At 42.5% G+C, this 21818-nt stretch overlaps 1 protein-coding gene across 8 annotated transcripts in view; it reads right to left on the reverse strand.

Annotated features, from left to right (window-relative positions):
* The window catches only part of PARD3B (par-3 family cell polarity regulator beta), a 645413-nt gene that overhangs the window by 85349 nt on the left and 538246 nt on the right, over positions 1-21818 (reverse strand). For 7 of the 8 annotated variants that reach the window (XM_039494273.1, XM_039494274.1, XM_039494277.1 and 4 more), the window contains one exon: positions 21328-21636. In XM_039494273.1, the coding sequence (XP_039350207.1) occupies positions 21328-21636 (309 nt within the window). Of the gene's footprint in view, positions 1-10448; positions 10566-21327; positions 21637-21818 lie in introns of those variants that run through there. The other variant, XM_039494279.1, reaches the window with a different exon arrangement.

Raw genomic sequence — 21818 nt, forward strand, 5'->3', positions numbered from 1 at the left:
ATTATCACATTTCTTCTCAGTATACATGTATTCATATATATTACATTTAAATCAACAGGTTGATTTTCTGAGCATTTTAAAGAACTACTCTATTAAAGCAAATTATACCAGTCCAGATTCACTACTGCATTACTCCAGTTTTACACCAATGCATATTGCTGAATCAGGCTCACTATCGTCTTCTCACTTATCCGGCAGAGTTGGTGGGGAAATTAATGTTTTGTACATTGCTTTTAAGATGTAAAGTGCTACATAAACTCTAAGTATTAGAATCAAACAAATGGTGAAACAACAAGTGAGTTAGGTCATCCCAAACAAGTGCCAACAAACCTTATGTCATGTATTTTATGTCATGTCACACTTTACAGAAAATATATTCTGAAGTTTTTTTTAATAGAAACATTTTTCCTTGGCACTATTTACATCATTTTGTATGTATATCTGGGATTTTGTATTCCAAGGTGCTTTACTTTGCATTTATCAAGACTGAATTTCATCTGCCATTTTGTTGCCCACTCACCCAGTTTTGCGAGACCCCTTTGCAACTTTTTGCAGTCTGCTTTGGACTTAACTATCTTGACTAATTTTGTATTGTCTGCAAATTTTGTCACCTCACTGCTGATCCCTTTTTCCAGATCATTTCTGAACATCTGAATGGCACTGGTCCCAGGACAGACTCCTGGGGATACCACTATTTACTTCTTTCCATTCTGAAAACTGGCTATTTATTCCTACCCTTTGTTTCCTATCTTTTAACCAGTTATTGATTCATGAGCGGACCTTCCCTCTTATTTTGCTTAAGTGTCTTCCGTGAGGGATCTTGTTAAGAGCTCTCTGAAAGTCTAAGAACACTAGATCCTCTGGATCACCCTTATCCACGTTAGTTGACCTCCTCAAAGAATTCTAATAAATCAGTGAGGCATGGTTTCCCTTTACAGAAGCCATGTTAACTGTTCCTCAACAAATCGTGTTCATCTAAGTGGGCACACCATGGATTTGTATAGTGTCATTATGATATTTTCTGTCTTATTGTCTATCCCTTTCCTAATAGTTGCTAATATTCTGTTAGCCTTTTTGACTGCTGCTGTGCTCTGAGCAGAATTTTTCAGAGAACTTAGCCAGGGTGATTCCAAGATCCCTTTCTTGGGTGGTAACAGCTTATTTAGAACCTATCATTGTATCTGGATAGTCGGGATTATTTTTTCCAGTGTGCATTACTTTGCACTTATCAGTGTTGCATTTCATCTGCCATTTTGCTGCCTAGTCACCCAGAGGCTGATTTCAATGATAAGTTACATACTACAGGTAGCAGCTTTGCAATTTCATATTTGAGTATCATCTGAACTCTTGGGTGAATACCATCTGCTTCTGGTGGCTGATTACTGTTTAATTTATCGATTTGTTCGAAAACTTCTTCTACTGACACATCAATTTGGGACAGTACCTCAGAATTGTCACCCAAAAAGAATAGCTCTGATGGGGATATCTCCCCCGCATCCTTTGCAGTGAAGACTAATGCAAAACAATTCATTTAGCTTCTCTACAATTACCTTGTTTTCCTTGAGTGCTCCTTTAACACCTTTGTCATCTAGTGGCCCAACTAGATTCCTGCTTCTGATGTACTTAAAAAAAAGTTGTTATTAGTTTTTGAGTCTTTGGCAAGTTGCTTCTCTGAGGGCTAGTCTACACTGGCAGCGCTTTAACGTGCCTTGTGTGATCGCAGCGCTCTTAAAACCAAACCACCTCATGAGCACTGGTCAGGGCCGGCTCCAGGCACCAGCGCAGCAAGCAGGCACTTGGGGTGGCCAAGGGGAAGGGGCGGCACATCCGGGTTTGTCAGTGGCGGGTCCCTCGGTCCCTCTCGGAGGGAAGGAGCTGCCGCCGAAGTGCCGCCAACAAAGAAAGTGGCGCAGTGGAGCTGCCACCGAAGTGCCACCGATCGTGATCACGGCTTCCCCCCACCCCGCCGCTTGGGGCAGCAAAAATCCTGGAGCCGGCCCTGGCGCACTGTCTACACTGGCACCTTACAGCACTGAAACTTGCATAAGAACATAAGAAAGGCCGTACCGGGTCAGACCAAAGGTCCATCTAGCCCAGTATCTGTCTACCGACAGTGGCCAATGCCAGGTGCCCCAGAGGGAGTGAACCTAACAGGTAATGATCAAGTGATCTCTCTCCTGCCATCCATCTCCACCCTCTGACAAACCGAGGCTAGGGACACCATTCCTTACCCATCCTGGCTAGGACTCTTCAGTTTGGAAAAGAGGAGACTAAGGGGGGATATGATAGAGGTATATAAAATCATGAGTGATGTTGAGAAAGTGGATAAGGAAAAGTTATTTACTTATTCCCATAATACAAGAACTAGGGGTCACCAAATGAAATTAATAGGCAGCAGGTTTAAAACAAATAAAAGGAAGTTCTTCTTCACGCAGCGCACAGTCAACTTGTGGAACTCCTTACCTGAGGAGGTTGTGAAGGCTAGGACTATAACAATGTTTAAAAGGGGACTGGATAAATTCATGGTGGCTAAGTCCATAAATGGCTATTAGCCAGGATGGGTAAGAATGTTGTCCCTACCCTCTGTTCGTCAGAGGATGGAGATAGATGGCAGGAGAGAGATCACTTGATCATTGCCTGTTACGTTCACTCCCTCAGGGGCACCTGGCATTGGCCACTGTCGGTAGACAGATACTGGGCTAGATGGACCTTTGGTCTGACCCGGTACGGCCTTTCTTATGTTCTTATCCTGGCTACTAGCCATTAATGGACTTACCACCATGAATTTATGCAGTTCTCTTTTAAAGGCTGTTATAGTCCTAGCCTTCACAACCTCCTCAGGCAAGGAGTTCCACAAGTTGACTGTGCGCTGCGTGAAGAAGAACTTCCTTGTATTTGTTTTAATACAAATGTTGCAGCACTCAGGGGTGTGTTTTTTCATGCCCCTGAGCCAGAAAGTTGCAGCACTGTTAATTGCTAATGTAGACAAGCCCTAACTCTTTTCAATTTACTTGCCAGGTTTGCGCTCCTTCCTATTTTCCTTAATAGTATCTGGTTTCCAAATTTTAAAGGATGCCTTTTTGCTTCTAATGACCTCCGTTACTGTGCTGTTTAGCCACGGTGGTATTCTTTTGGTCTTTTTGATTTGGGATATATATTTAGTCTGAGCTCTATTATGAGCTTCTACATTATAACTAAGACAATTTGTAGCAAGCAACGTGACTTAATAAATCTTTAGTACACAGGTGTGCAGAGGTTCAGACTAGAAACATCAGTGGTGGGGTGTTCACTGATGCACTGGCATCAGCACATTCCCTTGAACTACCCAGGCAAGCATAAAGTGGCTGCCTAGAAACCCTCTCTCTGTTTTCTCTTTATTGGTGAATGCACATCGTAATCCTTCCAGATTGCACATCTATGTAAGCGTAGTAGTGAACATGTTCTTAAATGCCATTCTCAATTTGAGTGCCGCAAAGATTTAGGAGGTGCCATGCACTATGTTGGGGAAAACTCAACAGACTGAAACCATTTTTACCTGCATAACATCAATAGTTTGATCCCTAGCTCGGAGGAAAAACTAAAACAAAAAACTCAACTACAAACATTCTGAAAAATGGCTATTTTTTCCAGGTCATATATCTCTGCGACCTATACCTCAAATGACCCCAAATTTGAGTCAGAAATCCTATGCTGCACTCTCCTGAGGTACACCAAATTTCAAAGTAATCCAACTAAGCATGTTGATTTGAGAGGCCTTAGAAAGGTCAACCTTTATACAGAACTTGACACAACTTTAACTGTAGTGGTGTTGCCATGTGCTATAATACATTATGGAAAAAAAACAGGACTAGATTAAAATGCTTTGTTACTGCAAACACTCTCCAGTGGAATAAAGCATTCAGAAGATATGACACCTCAATCCTTTCACTAGCCAAGAATTGAATACTGTTAGTCTTGCATCCATGGGAGGAGATAGATTTTCACAGCTAGAGAGAAAGGAAAATACATCTTTGTGTGAAATTATTTAAAAAAAAATACAGCGGTTAGAAGCTGTACAGAGGTTTGCCATATTAGAAGTAGTCCTAATAGAGATGAATTAGTGGGCAGAGTGCAGGTTAAATGATCAAAGATATAAAATAAATATTGCTTGTCACATGGACACACGTGGTATAAATGGGAATATTTAGTCTGGATGAACTGGGTTTGGTGGAGATAGACTGAGATGCTGTACATCATTGGTAAAGAACTGGTAAGTTGGCAGTGGTGCTCCAGAATGAATCTTAGATTTCTGCCTGTTAAGCTGTGGAGTCAGAATGTGTTGGTAAGGTGCACAAGACTTTTCAAGCTATGCAGCAAGGAGGTCAAAGCATCAACACTGATGTAGACAGTGGCATTTACAGAGAAAAGAAGGAAAAGATCAACCCACCCCCTTTATTCTCCCTTTTCTGAAGCAGCTGCATAAACACCGTATAAAACATAAAGCAACTGTCTTTTGTATTTTTTCAAACCAGGGATAGCAATAACTGAAAATTTCAAAGAAAGAAAACAACAATTTTCTTCAGGTGAGAGACTGCAGACCATCTGCCTGTAATTTGTGTACTTAACAATCAATAACAATTAGGAACAGGCGCTTTGCTGATTTAATGCTGTTCCCCAAGCCTTCCTACACTAACCCATACCCCTGTCACATTATTATGGAAGTAGCTGCTGATTTGTAAAGCAAGGACTTGCATTGCAACAAGCTTCCTCTATCATTACCTGAGAACAGAGCAGAAGCACTTCAGGTTCCCTGGTTAGCAGCACACTTACTGCATACAAGTGCTCAATTAAAGCAGCCCTTTCAGACAATTATTGAGCATTACAGCAACTCAGACACAGAAAATAGCCCCAAAAAATAGAATGTGCTTTCACCCCTCCATCAAAGCTGTACATTTTCTAGCTGGGCAATAACAACGCTGCACAAAACTCACCAGGTTATTCTGTTTTGAAGATTTTCTTTAAACCCCTAAAGTTTATTTACACACTCACACTATGCTTGTGTCCTAGACTATAAACTTCTAGACTGTCCTCAGACTCATTATTTGTTTTTCATGGATTTTATGCAGATTCCATAATGATTATCTGAGGCTGATTCCCATTTATGAGGTAATAATGGGCTGAATACAACTCTAAGGCCCAAGGCAGACGTGTTTATGGTAGATAAACTCTGAGGCTGAAGGATCTACTTTAGTTAATACCACATTGATAGGAAACACCCTCAAGTTATTACTACACTGAACATTTTAATTTAAAATTGAAATTTTAAATGAACAAAGAAAATCGACCATAAAAATGGACTGTCAAATGAGTGTTTAAAAAGTTAAAACACTTGTTTGGCCCTTCCTTGCTCCATTAGCCCTCCTTTCCTCATGATTCTCTTGCTCCCACCCCACATCTTCCCTACAAATCAAGAGAAGTCGTGCACCCTCCACCCTGAATTGGGAGGGAAGAGTACGGATTCTTCCAATGCAAACACAACATCTGACTGCTATTCTGTGGAGAAGAGCCTTGCCGGCCTGCAGGAAAAAGAAGGGATGATCAGAGGAGAGATGGGAGGTAGGAAGGAAATGAGCCAAAGACTGGATGAGCTTGTTTTTTTCCACAGTTGCAGTCAAACCATTCCAGAAGTTTCTAAAGTTGGTTCGCTTTTCTTTTTACATTTTTTTTTAAAATCTTTTTCATATTAATTTAAGAGTTTTTCTCCTTCAGCTTGAAGGAGTGACAAACAGAGGCAGCCACCTGTTTTGTAGGTAACTGGACAGCACAAAATGTTTCATGTGAGTGCTCTCTGTTGGTCTCTAAAAATGGACTCCAGACATCTAGGATGTGTAGTGATATAAAGATACTTACCGCTGGGTTAGCTGAAGCAATATGACTTTCCCATGTCCCTGTGTCCTCACAAGAGGCCTTGCTTTCTCTGGGATACAATCCAGACTATGGTTACAAATAAGTTATTTTTCTTTCTGTAGCAGTCCCAGTGTCAGTCTCTGTACAATGGCCAAAATTCTATTGGACAACCAATGTCAACAACAAATCTGCTGCAGAATGTCACACCTGGCAGTGAATCTGTTAGTGAGTCAAGCCCCTCAGCAGCACTTACTTTGGTTGCCATATTGTGCCAGGCTTCCCTTTGTAGATGTAAGCAGTCAAAGAGTTCAGAGTCTTTACCAGAGTAGCTGCTCATTTATCACTTCTAACATGAATAGTGTGCCTGAGCTGATGAAGAAATAAGAGAATGATACCACACTGCCTCTCAAAGTTTGCTGTGACCCTTTGGACTACTGGCTGTATCAATGACATCATGATCACTGGTCGAAAAATAACGTTTCTAAGTCTATCATCAAGTGCATGCACTGCACAACTGCCAGGCAAAATCACAATTTTTCTCTTTTTATAGTGAATCTTGCCTCTACCCAGTTCTTCCATATCTCTCCAGTCATCCAAATATTTTTGTTAGTAACATATAGTAATGACTACATTTTTAAAACAAGATGGATTCTTGTTTTTTCTAGTGACTACAGGATCCAGTTTTTTCCTGATGTCTATATTTGCCATCAATACTACTGCAGTGTTGTTACTCAGTCTTTGCTTGTCTTTCCATCAATTACATCTTGACATTATCAGGGTCCTGGACTCTGCTTAGGAATAATAAGGCTTTTCTATTGATCTCTCCTAATGTCACACACTTGACCCTGCATAAAGATGCAGTGTTATTTTTGTTGACTCACTCCGAGTTCTGATCAGGTGGATCCTATTAGTTCTATCCCAGGATATAAAAGGATTTGACTGATTCTCTGAGGCAGAGGAAACTATGGGCTGGGACTGATTGGTTCTGCGGGGAAAATCCTAGAGAACAGCCAAGCTGGGGAGAAAGCTTAGGCTGAAGTTTATGTTTTGTTATTATTTAAGTTAACAATAAATGCAAGCCCCAAGAAGGGGATAAGTTTGCACTATTGTAAATCCAGTATCTGTCTGTTCTGCTCAGTATAGAGCAAGAACTCTACCTACTTATAGACACCTAGGGGTATGTCTCCACTTCAGAGTTAACTCAAGTGATTGGCATCCAGGTCTGTGCACCCAGGTTAGCAGCCACACTGCAAAGACGACACTGTGTTCCATACTGGTGCTTCGCTCACTTGAGTGTAGATTCCTTGGTTCTTTGTGCTGCAGTAAGGTGAATTGCTCTATAATTCTTTCCCAATGAATCGTGGGAGAACTTGTCTGTTATTCTGGGCGCATAGCGGGGAACTGTGCGAAAACAATGGAGGACTATCAGCACTCGAGTTATTTAGCATGTGGTGTCCTCACTCAAGCTTAAGCCTATACCCCCAGTCAAGCTAGCTAGCTCAGATTGAAAGCATTACTAAACATGGGTCAGAGATTTTTATGTGTGGACAGGAGAAGAGTTGGGAGTGAGACCCAAATAAGAGCCTGAGTCAACTCTGAAAGTGAAGATATACCTAGCAGTCAATGTCCCACCCAGAACTGCATACAGGTAAAACTTTTTCTTTAAAGATGTAGTTTAATTATTGTGTTCTCTTTTCTTGGTACTTCAACTTTCTCTCATTCAAAACCACTCAATCCATGTCCACGGACGTCACTCTTCCTTGCCAAGTCTAGGAACCACTTCTCCATATTTATTGGCCTTGATCTCTGTGCTGTCTTAAACACAGCTAGAATTTTGGGGCGGGCCAGCAAAATAATGTTGTGTCTACTTCCCCCTCTCCTCTGCACAACCAATAAAAAGGCATCAGACAGCGAGACTAACAATTGTGGCCATGGCCTTTAGAGGGAGCAGAGAGCCAGGGTTGCTTTGGCACATAAGTGACAGGAGACACAGACGTGGAAATTTTGAGTAAGGCACTATCTGCTGTTTGTATCTACTGTCTTCAGGGAAACAAGACTCTGTGAACAGTCTTTGTAAACAAACAGGATTGTACCAAAGAATATATGTAACTTGTATCATCAATGTCTCTCCCTAATGGAAACAATCCTGTAAGTCCTGCAAATTGGCTAGTTCATTGGGCCAATGAGGCAACAATTCCCATTGACTCCAAGAGGAGGAAAGGGGTGAGAGAATCCCTCCCAGTATTAGTTGAGAATAGAGATGACTGTGAATTTTCAATTCACCGAAATCAAAATTTTTGCAGGAGTCTCTCAGTTTTGATTAAACTTTCATCAGGAAAGGTTAAGGATGCAATTTCTGGACAAAACAAGAGTGAGAGAGAGACACCTCCTCTCCCCAGAATAGCCAACAGTCCAGTGGTTCAGGAACTCAAATAATGTGGAAGAGCCAGGTTCAGCTCCCGACTCTGCCTGATTCAGACCAAGGATTTGAATCTTGATCTCTCACATCCCAGGAGAGAGCCCTACCCACCAGACTACTGGCTATTCTGGGTAGATAACATTCCTGTTGGAGCGGTTCAATTTTTAAATAATTAAATATACACTGGAACAGGGACTTAAATCTGAGTCTCCAACATCCCAGGCGAGTACCCAGACTGCTGGGTTATAGAATCAGCCCCTCTCTCTTTCTCTGGCCCAATTTTTTATACAAAGTGGAACAGCTCCAGCAGGAGAGAGACTGAAAGAGACCCATACTAGACTAGCCAATAGCCTGTGGCTAGGACCCTCCCCAGGGCTGTGTAGTAAGTGCAGGCCCTGATAAAGGCCCAGTATGAGGCCTGAGGCCTGAACTAAAGTAATGGTCAAGACTTTGCTAACATAAAGCAAAGTTAAGCTGTGAGCCAGAGGTAGGCCCTGCTCACAGAAGCTGGCACGGAAAGGGCTGATGCTGCATTCACCTAGCATAAACACAGCACTAGAACACACTATACTGAAACATTCCATAGATAATAAAAGGACAGGCCGACCCATCCCAATGACAGGGGCAAAAGGGTAAAATGATGGATAGAGTTGTTTTGTTCGAACCAACATGTACAAGGTAGAAGGCGGTGCCTTAATACGTAGAAGGGTTGTAACTTGCTACGTAGAGAGGTTGTACCTTAATACGTCAGGTGTGATGTGTAACTTGTTTGTATCTGTGTATAAGAATGCATCCCTGGGGAGGTGTCTTTGTCCGGCCGTAGGGGGAGTGGAAAGTCCCGCCACTAAGCCGGGTCCTTGCCAAGAGGCACTTTCTCGTAGTATGCCCTGAGTTAGGCTAAGAAACCTACAGGGAACTGCAATTGTGTCCGAGGTCGCAATAAACCTAGCCGACGTGGCTTTGCATCTTACTGGACTCTGTGGTCATTGGGGATTTTTGTCGGGTCTGCTGTGTCAGCTATCTGCAGAGCTGGGGCAGCACACAGAGGGAACTCACACACGCAGCCTAGTGAAATCAACAAGGAGAAAGCAGAGCACCACACCGGTACCGCTCTGACAACACTGGTGACCCCGACGTGAGAGACCCCATTAAAGTTCTTGCTTCACATCAGCCAGGAGCTGAGCCTTGGTCTTGAACATCCCGAGTGAGTGCCTGAACTACCGAGCTCATTTCATTTTGGGGCTCATTTTCTCTTATTTTTCACAAAAAGCTTCAAAAGGTCTCGGTTTTGTCCTGATGTGGAACAGGAACATTTCTGAAATCTCAAACTGTCTTGCGGGACAGGAAAATCATTTTCCGGCCAGCTCTAGCTGAGAGCTACAGACCACTGGAAACTAGCGGGAAAATAAAATTACATGAGAGTTTTAATCATTTTCTCCACTTTTTAATTAGAATTAGATTTGGTATTTTTATTTAGGGTTACCAGCATCCCAGAGGATATGTATTTCTCTGTTCATGTTCCCATTGTGCAGCTATTAAGTATGAAAAAAATGTAGAAAAAAACGTATTTCCTTACAGCACATCTACTAAGGTAGATTTTCCTGTTCAAGAAGAACTGCTTAGTTAAATTGCTAGCCTGCTAAATGGAAATACCACAAGCTATTAGAGGTTTGCACTTTCAATATGCAAGTGACTGGCCTATAAACAAGATTTTAACAGCTTCTTTTTTGAACAGCTCTGACTGTTTAATTAATCTTCAGCCATTAACCATTCATTTAAAATGCCACTTACGAAATCTTAATTTTGCACATTATCAGCTGGTACACAAATAGCTATCCATGAGCAGTAGCGTAATGATCTCCCTCTCTCTTTCTTAGAGCTCACCAACCCTATAGTCAATTTTGGCTTCTTAATTAACCACATACATATTAGCATTTAAAATTAAATGGCCATTTTAAAAAAGACTTAATGTGCAGAGAAAAGTTAATACTCAGATTATTCTGCTGCTTGTTAAAGGTACAAAAACCAGCTTTTTGTCAAACAACCTCCTGCACAAGACAGAAATTGGGACCTTTTGCCCTCAGCCAGAAAAATCAGCAATGGAAGAGAGACATGCAGGGCCATATACCATTCAAGCTGTATGGAAGATCTCAACTTTTGCTTTTATTTATACATTTAAGAAACTGGCAACACCATCCTCCAGCACAAGTGAGGGCAGATGTTCAGACATACATATGCCTTTTGCATATGTGTCCAAGGACTGCAAAAAAAGAGAAAGGATGTGGGGTTAACAGTCAATAGGCAGAGTTATCACAGAATGATACCAGGCAGTATTATCACATAAGAAAAGGTGGATCTGGAGGGAAAAAAAATCCGATATACATGAATGCTTATCACAGCTGCACTAACTGAGGCTCATCAGCATCTGTAGCAGGGCAGTTCCTAGGGAGTTGCTGGATTACAGTATATAAGATTTTACACATCTGTCAATAAGTAGGATGATCCAAATGCAAACCAAGCACTCAGGATGTCCTTGGCTGGATTTGTGACCAGTCCCAGGAGATATTAGGTCTGCTCACCAGTGGATGGCTTACAGTAAGAATGTATGTATTATTGTAAGCTCTTCCAGGCAGTGACCATCTTAGTACCTACCACAGAGGAACGTTGGTTCTGACTATGGCTTTAGACTTTACTGCTAGATAAATAAAATAGTGAATTTTAATCTGCGGCAGATGCAGCTTCAAAGTTATTCATGTTATGTAAAGAAAAACTGTACTCATTTTCCTCGGACTAGCACTTTGAAATTTCCAAAGATAAGTAGCATAAATAAATTAAGAACTATATTTGGCAATGAATTTGGCATACTTTAAAATGCATACTACGGGGCTGAGCAAACACACTGAGCGATTTGTTCTTCTTTAGCACCATTCCTGAGATATAGCAAGTGTTTCATAAATCTTTTACATCACAATGTTTTAAAGGAAAAAGAGGAAATTGCTTTTTTAAAGTGTGAAATGGGGTTGCAGCATGCACCATGCATGTCACCTAAGGGATAGGAATGTGGAATATATCACTTTTTGGCTATGGTATGACACCTGATTAAAGTATGACCATGTATATCATTGTTGCTACCATTGTTATACAATTGGAACAAATCTTGTACAAAGTATGTCATAAGGTGTCATTGGAAAAGTTATGATTTGATGACTATTGTATGTGTAAATCATTTTTGTATTGAAAGTTATGAATATTGACTATATACCCGTGTTTCAAATGTGTTTGCTCCTGTGGAAACACACAAGGTGGTTAGTTTACATCTAGTCTAGGCAGCACATTGTGAATAGACCATTCAAGTTGATGGCCCATCAACAAACACAATGGGCCATGGAAAAGCTTATCCCCACTGGATGGGCCTTCCTGAATATGAGAATACTTCAGCCTGAATATGGGTAATGGCTACTCCTGAGTCATCGAAGCATGCAAGGACATGTGACTTGCTCATGTGACCATGAACTCCATCTTGTGCATGTACTTTTCCACAAACTCAGCCTGAGAGTTTTCCCTCCACATGGGAGAAAGTATAGAAGGCCCTGAAAGCATCTCCATTTTGCCTCTTTCCGGCTCTGATCTCTGGATTATGGACTTACACTAACAGCAGTATTATGACCAATGGACTGAGGACCTTCTAATCTTTTGGATGTTACCAGAGACATTATAAATCAGCAGTTTATTCCATCATTGCTACAAACCTGATCCAAGAACTTTGCAATGATTGTATGTATTTGATTCCTTTGACCATTTTAACTCTCTCTTCTTTCTTTTCTCTTATAAATAAACCTTTGGATATTAGATACTAAAGGACTGGCAACAGCATGATTATTGAGTAAGATCTAAATTATATATTGACCTGGGTATGTAGATGGTCCTTTGGGATCATAAGAACCCTTTGGTTGATGAAATTGGTTTTAAATAACCACTCATCATTGAGTCTAGTATCTGGGCAGTGAAACAAGGACTGGGATACCTAGGGATACTGCATTTCTGACTTCTTGTTAGCCAGTGTGGTGAGACAGAAGTTTACTTTTGTTACTGGTTTGGTATATCTTATGGAAGAATAACCACCAATTTAGGGTAAGTCTGCTCTATTTCTCAGCAATTTGTCCTAAATCTGGCATCCTCAGCTGTGACCCACTGAGGCACGGTGACACCTAGGTTGTGCTATGGCAGAAGTTAGCAATATTATGAGACAGCCAAGATGAGTAAGCACTGTAAAGAGATGTGTGACTCACTATTCCTTTCAGTAACATATGTGCCACAAAATACTGCATTGTGAAATGTGTGAGACAATGTTGTGTGTGGATTTATGGATACTCACTGCTATTATGCTTTACAGTCTCTGACTAAAATTGTTTAAACTCCCCCAGGTATGTTAGGGGGGTGTTGATAAACAGGCTTTCTCCAGACAAAGGAAAGAGGCTAACTCCTCTGAATTTGGACATATCTGGTTAATGGGCTAGTCATTTATATCAGAAGTTGCAGGAAGAGATAATTTGTATTACAAACATTACCAACAGCAGAAAAAACAGCCTGGAGTCTGTACCAGTGTGATGGGGGTCTACACCCCACACTTGCCTGGAAAGGGTTAATGTAGGCTAAGAAGGTGGCCAATTAACCAGACAGGCCACAGCTGACAGGAATCAGGTGGCTTGAGTAATCCCTTGACTGAAGGAGGGAGCCCAGCTGAGAAGAAATGAGCTGTGCTGGATTTATAAAGCCAGGAATTCGGTTGCTGAAGGGGGCAGTAGGGAAGTATGCTGCAGTCACTGCCTGGGAGGAGTGTTTCATTAGAACGGCCATACTGGGTCAGACCAAAGGTCCATCTAGCTCAGTATCCTGTCTACCGATAGTGGCCAATGCCAGGTGCCCCAGAGGGAGTGAACCTAACAGGTAATGATCAAGTGATCTCTCTCCTGCCATCCTTCTCCACCCTCTGACAAAGAGAGGCTAGGGACACCATTCCTTACCTGTCCTGGCTAATAGCCATCAATGGACTTAACCTCCATGAATTTATCTAGTTCTCTTTTAAACCCTGTTATAGTCCTAGCCTTTGGAGGCTGCAGAGACATGTAGCCTACAGCTGCTCCCTGGGAGAAGGGAGTGGTGAAGCCAGCAAACCCAGAGATGGTGGAGTGCCAGACAGTAAGGAAAGGGGCTCAGGGAAAGGCCTAAAAGGAAACAGACCCTGACTGCTGTCTAGAGGCTGCTTGAGCTGAAACCCGGAGCACAGGGTGGGCCCAGATTCCCCTGCCAGCCAGTGAGGGAGTGGCACCGAGGCACTGAATGGGACAACGTCCTAGGACTGCTGACAGGGGCGGCTCCAGGCCCCAGCAGGCTAAGCTCGTGCTTGGGGCGGCATGCTGCGGGGGGCGCTCTGCCGGTCGCCGGGAGGGCGGCAGGCGGCTCTAGTTGACCTCCCGCAGGCGTGCCTGTGGAGGGTCCGCTGGTCCCGCGGCTCCAGTGGACCTCCCGCAGGCACACCTGCGGGAGGTCCACCAAAGCCGCGGGACCAGCGGACCACGGAACCAGCAGACCCTCCGCAGGCACGCCTGCGGGAGGTCCACTGGAGCTGCATGCCGCCCTCCCGGCGACCAGCAGAGCGCCCCCTGAGGCATGCCGCCGTGCTTGGGGCGGCGAAATGTCTAGAGCCTCCCCTGCCTGCTGAAGGAAGATTTTGATATCCCAGAAGGGGAAAACATGTACAGGGACCTGGCTGGAGGGCTGAGTCATGAAGAGGCAGCAGCAACTCATGGAGTAAGAGAGGGCCTGCAGACCCAGAGAGAGGGAGGCAGCATGCCACTGCATCCACCTCAGGAGCTATTTCTCAGAATGACTAGGAGGAAGTGCCAGCCTAGGGGTGAGTTGAGCACCCCACCACAACCAGACAGAATGGCACCCACACCTAGCTGGGAAAAGGAGCTTTATGTGGGGATACATTTCAGAAGAATACATTGCAAAGGTTTATTGGACTATAAAGAGGAGTGAACTTTCTAATGGCTAAGACATTTTCTCATCAGGTAAAGGAAAACTTAAGGGTTCGCCTCCTGGTCACTGGTGGTTTTTCCTATGGAGACAAGCCCTTCGACACTTCTGAAAATTTTACACTACATGGTTGTGAATGGACTGTGTCCTCTGAAGAGACAACTATATGGCTTTTTGATACCGAAGTCCTTCCTCCTCTACTTTCTCACAGAAAGTTTGCACTATTAAAAGGCATAGCCTTGGATACATACAAGAGGCTGCATTTCTGAAAATTGAGGGTGATTAGAAATAAACAGAAAAATGCTGATTGACAAAGAAATAAGTGTGATTTTTTTCAAGTTAATGTGTTTCTATTTTTAACTTATGTCAGTTCTTAGGATTCCCGGAGTGCACTGATCATACTAATGCTTTTGGCTACATTCATGAAGAAGAACCACTTAAATTTCTATAGCACCTCTCATCTCAAAGATCTTGGCAAAATATACACAGGATTACTTCACCTTCACTGCAATGCAGCCGTCACTGAGAAGAAATGCACCAACTGTTTAACAGTGCACAGGAATGCTACATAGCAGTTTAAAACAAGAAGAAAAGAAAACTATGCAAAACTGAAATTACAGATGGAGTTTTAGGTAGAAGGGATGTAACTATGCATGTTGGAAGTACAAGAGGAACCTGCCCCAGATGTACGCATTTACATAGCAGGGGTTAATCATGTTCTTCCTAATCACCTGAGTAATAATCTCAGCACATGCGTACAGCACTGCAGCCTGCATTTTGCACTGTAGAGGGTTCCCAGGTTGGTATGGGACAACCTATGAGTGGGACACTATAGTAAACGAATAAATTCAGATCATGATGTGTTTTTAGTGGGTGAAGGGAAAGGCAGTTAATTATATATCAGCTATTAGTAGCACTTATCTGGCCACAGAGATTCTCTCATTATAAGTGGCCTTATAATTTTATAAAAGTCATAAAAATGATAATACATTTAAAAAAAATTTGATTGCTTGATTCAACTGATGAGTTTTAATTCTCTCTGGCAATGACACATAACTGGAATTCCCAGACTAAAATGAGATCATCTACGCTCTGCTGAAACCAAAAAAAGAAAGATTTTTTTTTTTAAACTTTAGTCACTACTCAAGTCCCCACACACTATATCACCAGCTGTGATTCAGAGGGAGGGAAAAAACACCGTATTCTGAAGAAAAATTAACAGCAAAAAATCATGAGACACACACAGAGGGAAACCTAGCAAAACATGAACTATTCCATGAACACTGATAAAAGCAAAATAACTTTTGTTTGGCTAATAAGCATCCATTATCCACCTCCCCATTGTTCTGATGCAGATGAGGTCGTTTTCCCACCTGACCTAAGATAGATTTGTTTGGTAATTAATGTAGTTTTTCTTTCCACAGCTCCATCTCCTCTCAGTACCCCACACTGGCAGGATTTCCTTGCCTCCAGTTGTCAGTATTTTCAATAACTGTTGGTTTAGATGTCACAAACCATTCTATAAATTCATATCCGTTTATTCAGGTTTGGCACAACTCTAACGGTGAATACAAACAAACTTTTGTCTTTGAGAGAGAGGAAAGATAGATTTAATACTGGCAAAGGCAACCTAACAGGAATTCCAGTTTCTCCAATATGGCCAAACAGGCTCTACAAGCCCCAGATTCAACTAAGATTTTCTTGCTAGCAAGTTGATAATGAAGCAGCCCAGGGAGACCAGGCTAACCCAGGGCTACCTCTGCCTCACCTCATCATCAATTTTTTTTTTAAGTTGGGGTTTTCCTGTTCAAGTTTTGGTTTTAGTTTTCCAGTAAGTGTTGCTTGTGTGGCTCGGAATTAGAGATGAGTTCATGCTAAAATCCCAGCTGCAACCAGACCTGGACTTGGATCAGAGTTTGCAGCTCAATCTTATCACAATAGCAAACAAAGTCTACATTTAGTGGTAAGACACACTCTATCCAGCCAAAACCTACATGTTCATGGGAGAGACTTGTACATTCCTTTTCACTTTCACATGAAAGCGATACATACCACAACTTCAGTTTCAATGGGAATTGTACAAAATGGTCCTGTTAAAATGGAACTCTGTAACAGAACTCTACACCCCTAATTAGGTCTTGCGCATCTAGCAACACACCTAATAATGGGTCTAATCTAAGTATGTTTGAATGTGAGAAATTTCAGATTTGGATCTGGATTTCAAATCCTCTACATTTAGCATAGAGTTGACATAACTGGCTCCTATGCATGCGGGGGGGGGGGGGGTTTGATGGTACGGAAGGGGAGATGACAATTAGCTGCCTCTCCTTTGTATGGCAGCTATCCCCTTCTTGACTATCTGATTGAGAGCTTTCTCCTATACTGTATTCAGATGAATGAGAAAGAGAATTTGGCATATTCCCTGCTAAGCATTTACATTTCTGTTCATGTCACAAACTTCTGATGATCTGTATCTCAATGATCCTAAGACCAGGGCTGGCCTTACCATGAGGTGAACTGAGGCAGCTGCCTCAGGTGCAAGACTGTGTGTGTGTGGGGGGGGGGGGGGGGCGCACTAGGACCCAGAGTGTAGAACATTGTGTCTGCTGCTGGTGCATATGTATTCTCTCTGCTCTAGATGCACAGAGATGGTGGAGTGCTGTGCTAGAGGAAAGAGGGCACAAGAGACATAACAGGCAGGCAGGAGAAAAGGTGAGAGGGAATAACAGAAAGCCACAGGAGCTGCAGGGAGAGAGGAGGAGGAGCTTCTTATGTACCTCTCTAGCACCCTCAGGAGCCTGGACTGATTAACACCAGCTTCTCAGGGAGCCTCCTGTTTCCTGCTGCTTCCCTGAACCCGCTTGAGGAGAACAGGCAGTCAACTGAAGTAGTAGGAGCCAGTTAGGCCCTTAAGATGCTGATATCTTCCCTCACTCAGGCCCTGCTACCAACCTGCTTATTTTTCCCCTTCAATTGAGTGTTGAGAGCCACTATAGCTGGCACAGAACAGCAGTCATAAGTGAAAGAAGAAAACACCCCTCTGGGGCAGCATTCAGAAAAAGAGAGAAAGCAAAGGAAGCTTTTCTATCTAAGCAGGAAGGAGCTCTCCTGGGATACACAGACACAAATGTTCATGGTGACCCTTCCAGCCCCAGTGAGGATTAGGGTGACCAGATGTCCGATTTTATAGGGACAGTCCCGATTTTTGTCTCTTTTTCTTATATAGGCTCCTATTACTCTCTATCCCCAGTCCCGATTTTGCTGTCTGGTCACCCTAGTGAGGATGTGACTGGTGAGGAGATGCCTGATCTTCCAGTTAGTCAGAGTGCAGGTGACCTAGCAGCTACTGCAGCGTCCATATCTCCATCTCAAATGGATGTAACCATGCATATTCCTGAAGAAAAATGTAGGTCAGAGAAGCGTGTGGTGGAGGCACAAGAAACCGCTGCTGCTGGAGTTTAGTTCCTTAAGTCTAGATGACCCAGGACTGTGGACCTACTTGAGCAGTAGCCTGAGGGACTTCCTTGTAGTGCATGGGCCACAGCAAGTGGAAAAACTTCATGTTCCCCAAAGACAATGAAAATAGAAGTTTCCATCCAACACATTACTGGCGTGAAATCCCCAATGGTGACAAAGTGGCTTATGTACTCAAAAACCCAGAATGCTGCATACTGTTTTTGTTGCAAACTCTTCCAGTCTAATGTTCCAGTCACATTGGGTTCTACAGGAACAAAGGACTGGAAAAATCTGGCTAGAAATCTGGCATGCCATGAGAAGGCAGCAAATCACCAGAGAGCATTCCATAGGTGGAAAGAGCTTGAGATGAGACTAAGGTTAAAGGCCACCACAGATGATCAGCATCAAGAGAAGATTGCATTAGTGACTCTTTACTGGCAAAATGTTTTGAAAAGGCTCATTGCCATTGTGAGAATGCTTACTACCCAAAACCTAGCACTGCGTGGCACTTCAGATCAGCTGTATGTGCCAAACAATGGAAACTTCCCTAAAATTGTGGAGCTGATGGCTGAGTTTGATGCTGTACTCCAGGAGCGTCTGAGAAGAGTCACCACCCAAGAAATGTACACACACCACTAACTTGGAAAAACAATTCAAAATGAGATCCTACAGTTACTGGCAACAAAAGTCAAACAGAAGATTGCGGCAGATCTGAAGTCAGCAAGATATTACTCTGTTATTCTGGACTGCACCCCTGACATCAGCCATATGGAACAAATGACTTTAATGGTGCCTTTTGGAACAACAACAACAGAACCTAGTGAAAATGTCCCTGCAATGGTGACTCTCAGAGAGCATTTTCTAGAATTTATTGACATTGATGATACTACAGGAGCTGTTATGACAAATGTGCTTCTTAAAAAGCTGGAAGATATGGGAATTGCGATAGCTGACATGAGAGGTCAGGGCTACGATAATGGTGCCAACATGAGAGGAAAGAACAGAGGAGTGCAGACACGGATCCCAGAGTTAAACCCTTGAGCTTTTTTTGTCCCATGCAGTTTTCATTCATTAAACTTGGTGGTCATTGATGCAGCATCAGCTTCTAGTGAGGCTGCTGAATTTTTTAATGTAATTCAAAGCATCTATGTATTTTTCTCTGCATCGACTCATCGATGGCAAATTTGAAGCAACATCTGGGAACATCCTCTCTGACACTGAAACCACTGAGTGACGCACAATGGGAAAGTCGAGTGAAGGCAATAAAGCCTATCAAACACCAAATTCGGAAGATATATGATGCTATAGTTGCCATTATGGAGGATAATGCTATGACAGGAACTGTTTGTGGGAGAACAGTGGCAGAGGGAAATGCAATCACCAGAAACATACATAACTTCAAATTTCTATGTGGCTTAGTGTTGTGGCATGAGATACTGTTTGAAATAAATGTTGTAAGCAAGAGATTCCAAGGTGTTGACCTTGATATTATCTGGAGCGATGGAACAACTGGACAAAGCAAAGGCATACCTACAGTCTTACGGTCAGATGAGGGATTTCAAAACGTTCTGAAGAGTGCACAGAAGTTGACAGAGGAACTTCACACTGAAGCTATTTTCGCACCCATTCAAGAATACAAGAGTCACTGAAGAAGAGGATGACATTTTGATTACGAGGCACAGGATAATCCCATAAGAGACCCCAAACAACAATTCAAAGTTGAATTCTTTAACCAGGTGCTAGATCGTGCAATACAGTCAGTTGAAGAACATTTCATGCAGCTCAAGGAACACAACAGTATATTTGGGATGTTGTATGATATTCCAAAACTCCTCACTATACCTGAAGATCTACACCAGCAATGCAGGGCACTGGAGACAGTGTTGACACATGATGACATGCGCGATATTGATGCGAGTGATTTAGGTGATCAACTGAAAGCCCTTTCAAGATACATTTTAGCAAGATCAACTCCAAAGGCTGTTCTGGAATATATGTGCACATATAAGATGATCACCCTCTTTCCAAATGCTTTTGTTGCTCTGCACATGCTTCTAACACTCCCTGTAACAGTTGCCAGTGGAGAACGCAGCTTCTCCAAGCTGAAGTTAATAAAAACACATCTACGCTCCACAATGACACAGGAGAGGCTGGTTGGCCTTGCAACCATCTCAATAGAGCATGAGCTGGCCCAGACTGTGGACCTTCAGGAAGCAGTTCAAATCTTTGCAACCAAGAAGGCATCACTTTGGTTATTCAAACAGATAAAAATGCCAGTGTTTACTATGCAGACAAGAAAAGTTACATTTGCTGTTCAGGCATTTGAAAGTTAATTGTTAAAATGCCTTGTTCAAAATTTTTAATTAAGTTGTTACTTCTCCTTTATTGGGGTAGGTAGCAAAGCAGTACCATGAGAGGAGTAAAACAGGAAGAAGGCAGAATTGTGACCTTTTGAAGTTTTGGTCCAAGCGAGGAGATATGGGGGCGTCATTTGAGCTCCCCGCCTCAGGTGCCAAAATATTGTGGGCCGGCCCTGGCTAAGACATATCCAAAGTATTGTATCTCTACAAACTCAAAACTCTCCATGTCTGTGCTCACACAGCCTCTCAAACACATCCAGCATAGAATGTGGCAGTGAGGAACCACATTACAAGCCATAGTACAAGATTCATTCACTAATATTTAAACTGCTCCCGCATCCCATATTCCCAATTCCTCTAGTGTCCATTCACCCATCTTCCTTGCACAGTCACATACTGGCCAGAAAAACCCCATGTACATTTATTAACACCATGACACTAATGAAATCATATATTTCTTATACTCCCTAACTCCAGAAGTAACCAGCTTTAGAAACCTCACTGTGCTGGCTGCATCACTGAGTCACAGGGTTTTCTTTTTAATTCAAAGAAAAACTTCACCATCTTTCTTTAATGCTATCAACCCGGAAGCTTGACAGTAAGGATTAAAAATTGCTCCTTCTTTCTCACTTGGTTATTGGAAAGGCTGTGAAAGGTAATCAGTCTTGTGAAGCTACACTTTACAGTCTGCATAAAATGCCATGATTCCCAGTTCTCTCCCCAACTTAATTGAAAGTGCATAATATCGCACAGCTGGGGAAATGTAAACTGTAAACATATGCAATATATCACACCATCACACAAAACCCCGTTATGAATGGGCACTGGCTGATCATCAGGACCAAAAGGGATCTAAAAACAGAGTTTTGCTGAAGAATAAGAACTTTTCCTGTCTAAAAGAGAAAAAAAACACTCTCTCAGCAGCATAGAAATTGGATTGGATTGGAGCAGGCATTCATTCATTCTGTTTGTGAAATATGGACCTTTCTATAATGATTTTTATTTGACTGCTGCTTTATGTAGACCCTTCGGGGTACGGTTGGGGCAAAGGCTGTGCTTGGTTAAAATGAGGTAAATCAAGAGTAAAACCATTTTTTTCTATTCAGAAAATGCAAGCGCACGTGAAATTGAAAAATCAGGTGATCTGCAGCCTTTGGGTAGTATTACCTGTCAGCAGAAGTCTGTGGATGGTGCTGCTTGTTTATCTTTGCATACAGTCCTTCCAAATGCTCCCTCTCTCCTGATACTGAAGGGACATCCCGTGGGTATCCAAAGGTTTCTGCTACAGGTGGAGACGATGGCCTGTAGACATTTGCTGCTGGATAAGCCTCTCTGAAGTGATTCACTCTGGCATAATTTGGGTCCATCTCATCATCATCATCATCAATATCAGGTGGTGGACCTACAGGGCTCGTGGAGTAATCAGCAAGCCCTCTTGACTGCTTTTGCCGTAACTCTTGATGTTTTGCACCAATCCTAATCATTAGAAAGAAACAAAGAAACAAACACCACATTTGGATTTACTCCAGCAATGACAGCAAACCAGTAAAGCATCAAGCAAAATTTTAAAAACCATCTCTCAGCTGTTCTAAATGTAAACTATATGTATATTTCAAGACAGTAGAACTCCAATGCAAGCAGAAATCTCTAGGTTCTAT

This window comes from Mauremys reevesii, linkage group 11 (genome assembly GCF_016161935.1).
Source record: "Mauremys reevesii isolate NIE-2019 linkage group 11, ASM1616193v1, whole genome shotgun sequence".
In the NCBI taxonomy this organism is placed as follows: Eukaryota; Metazoa; Chordata; order Testudines; family Geoemydidae; genus Mauremys; species Mauremys reevesii.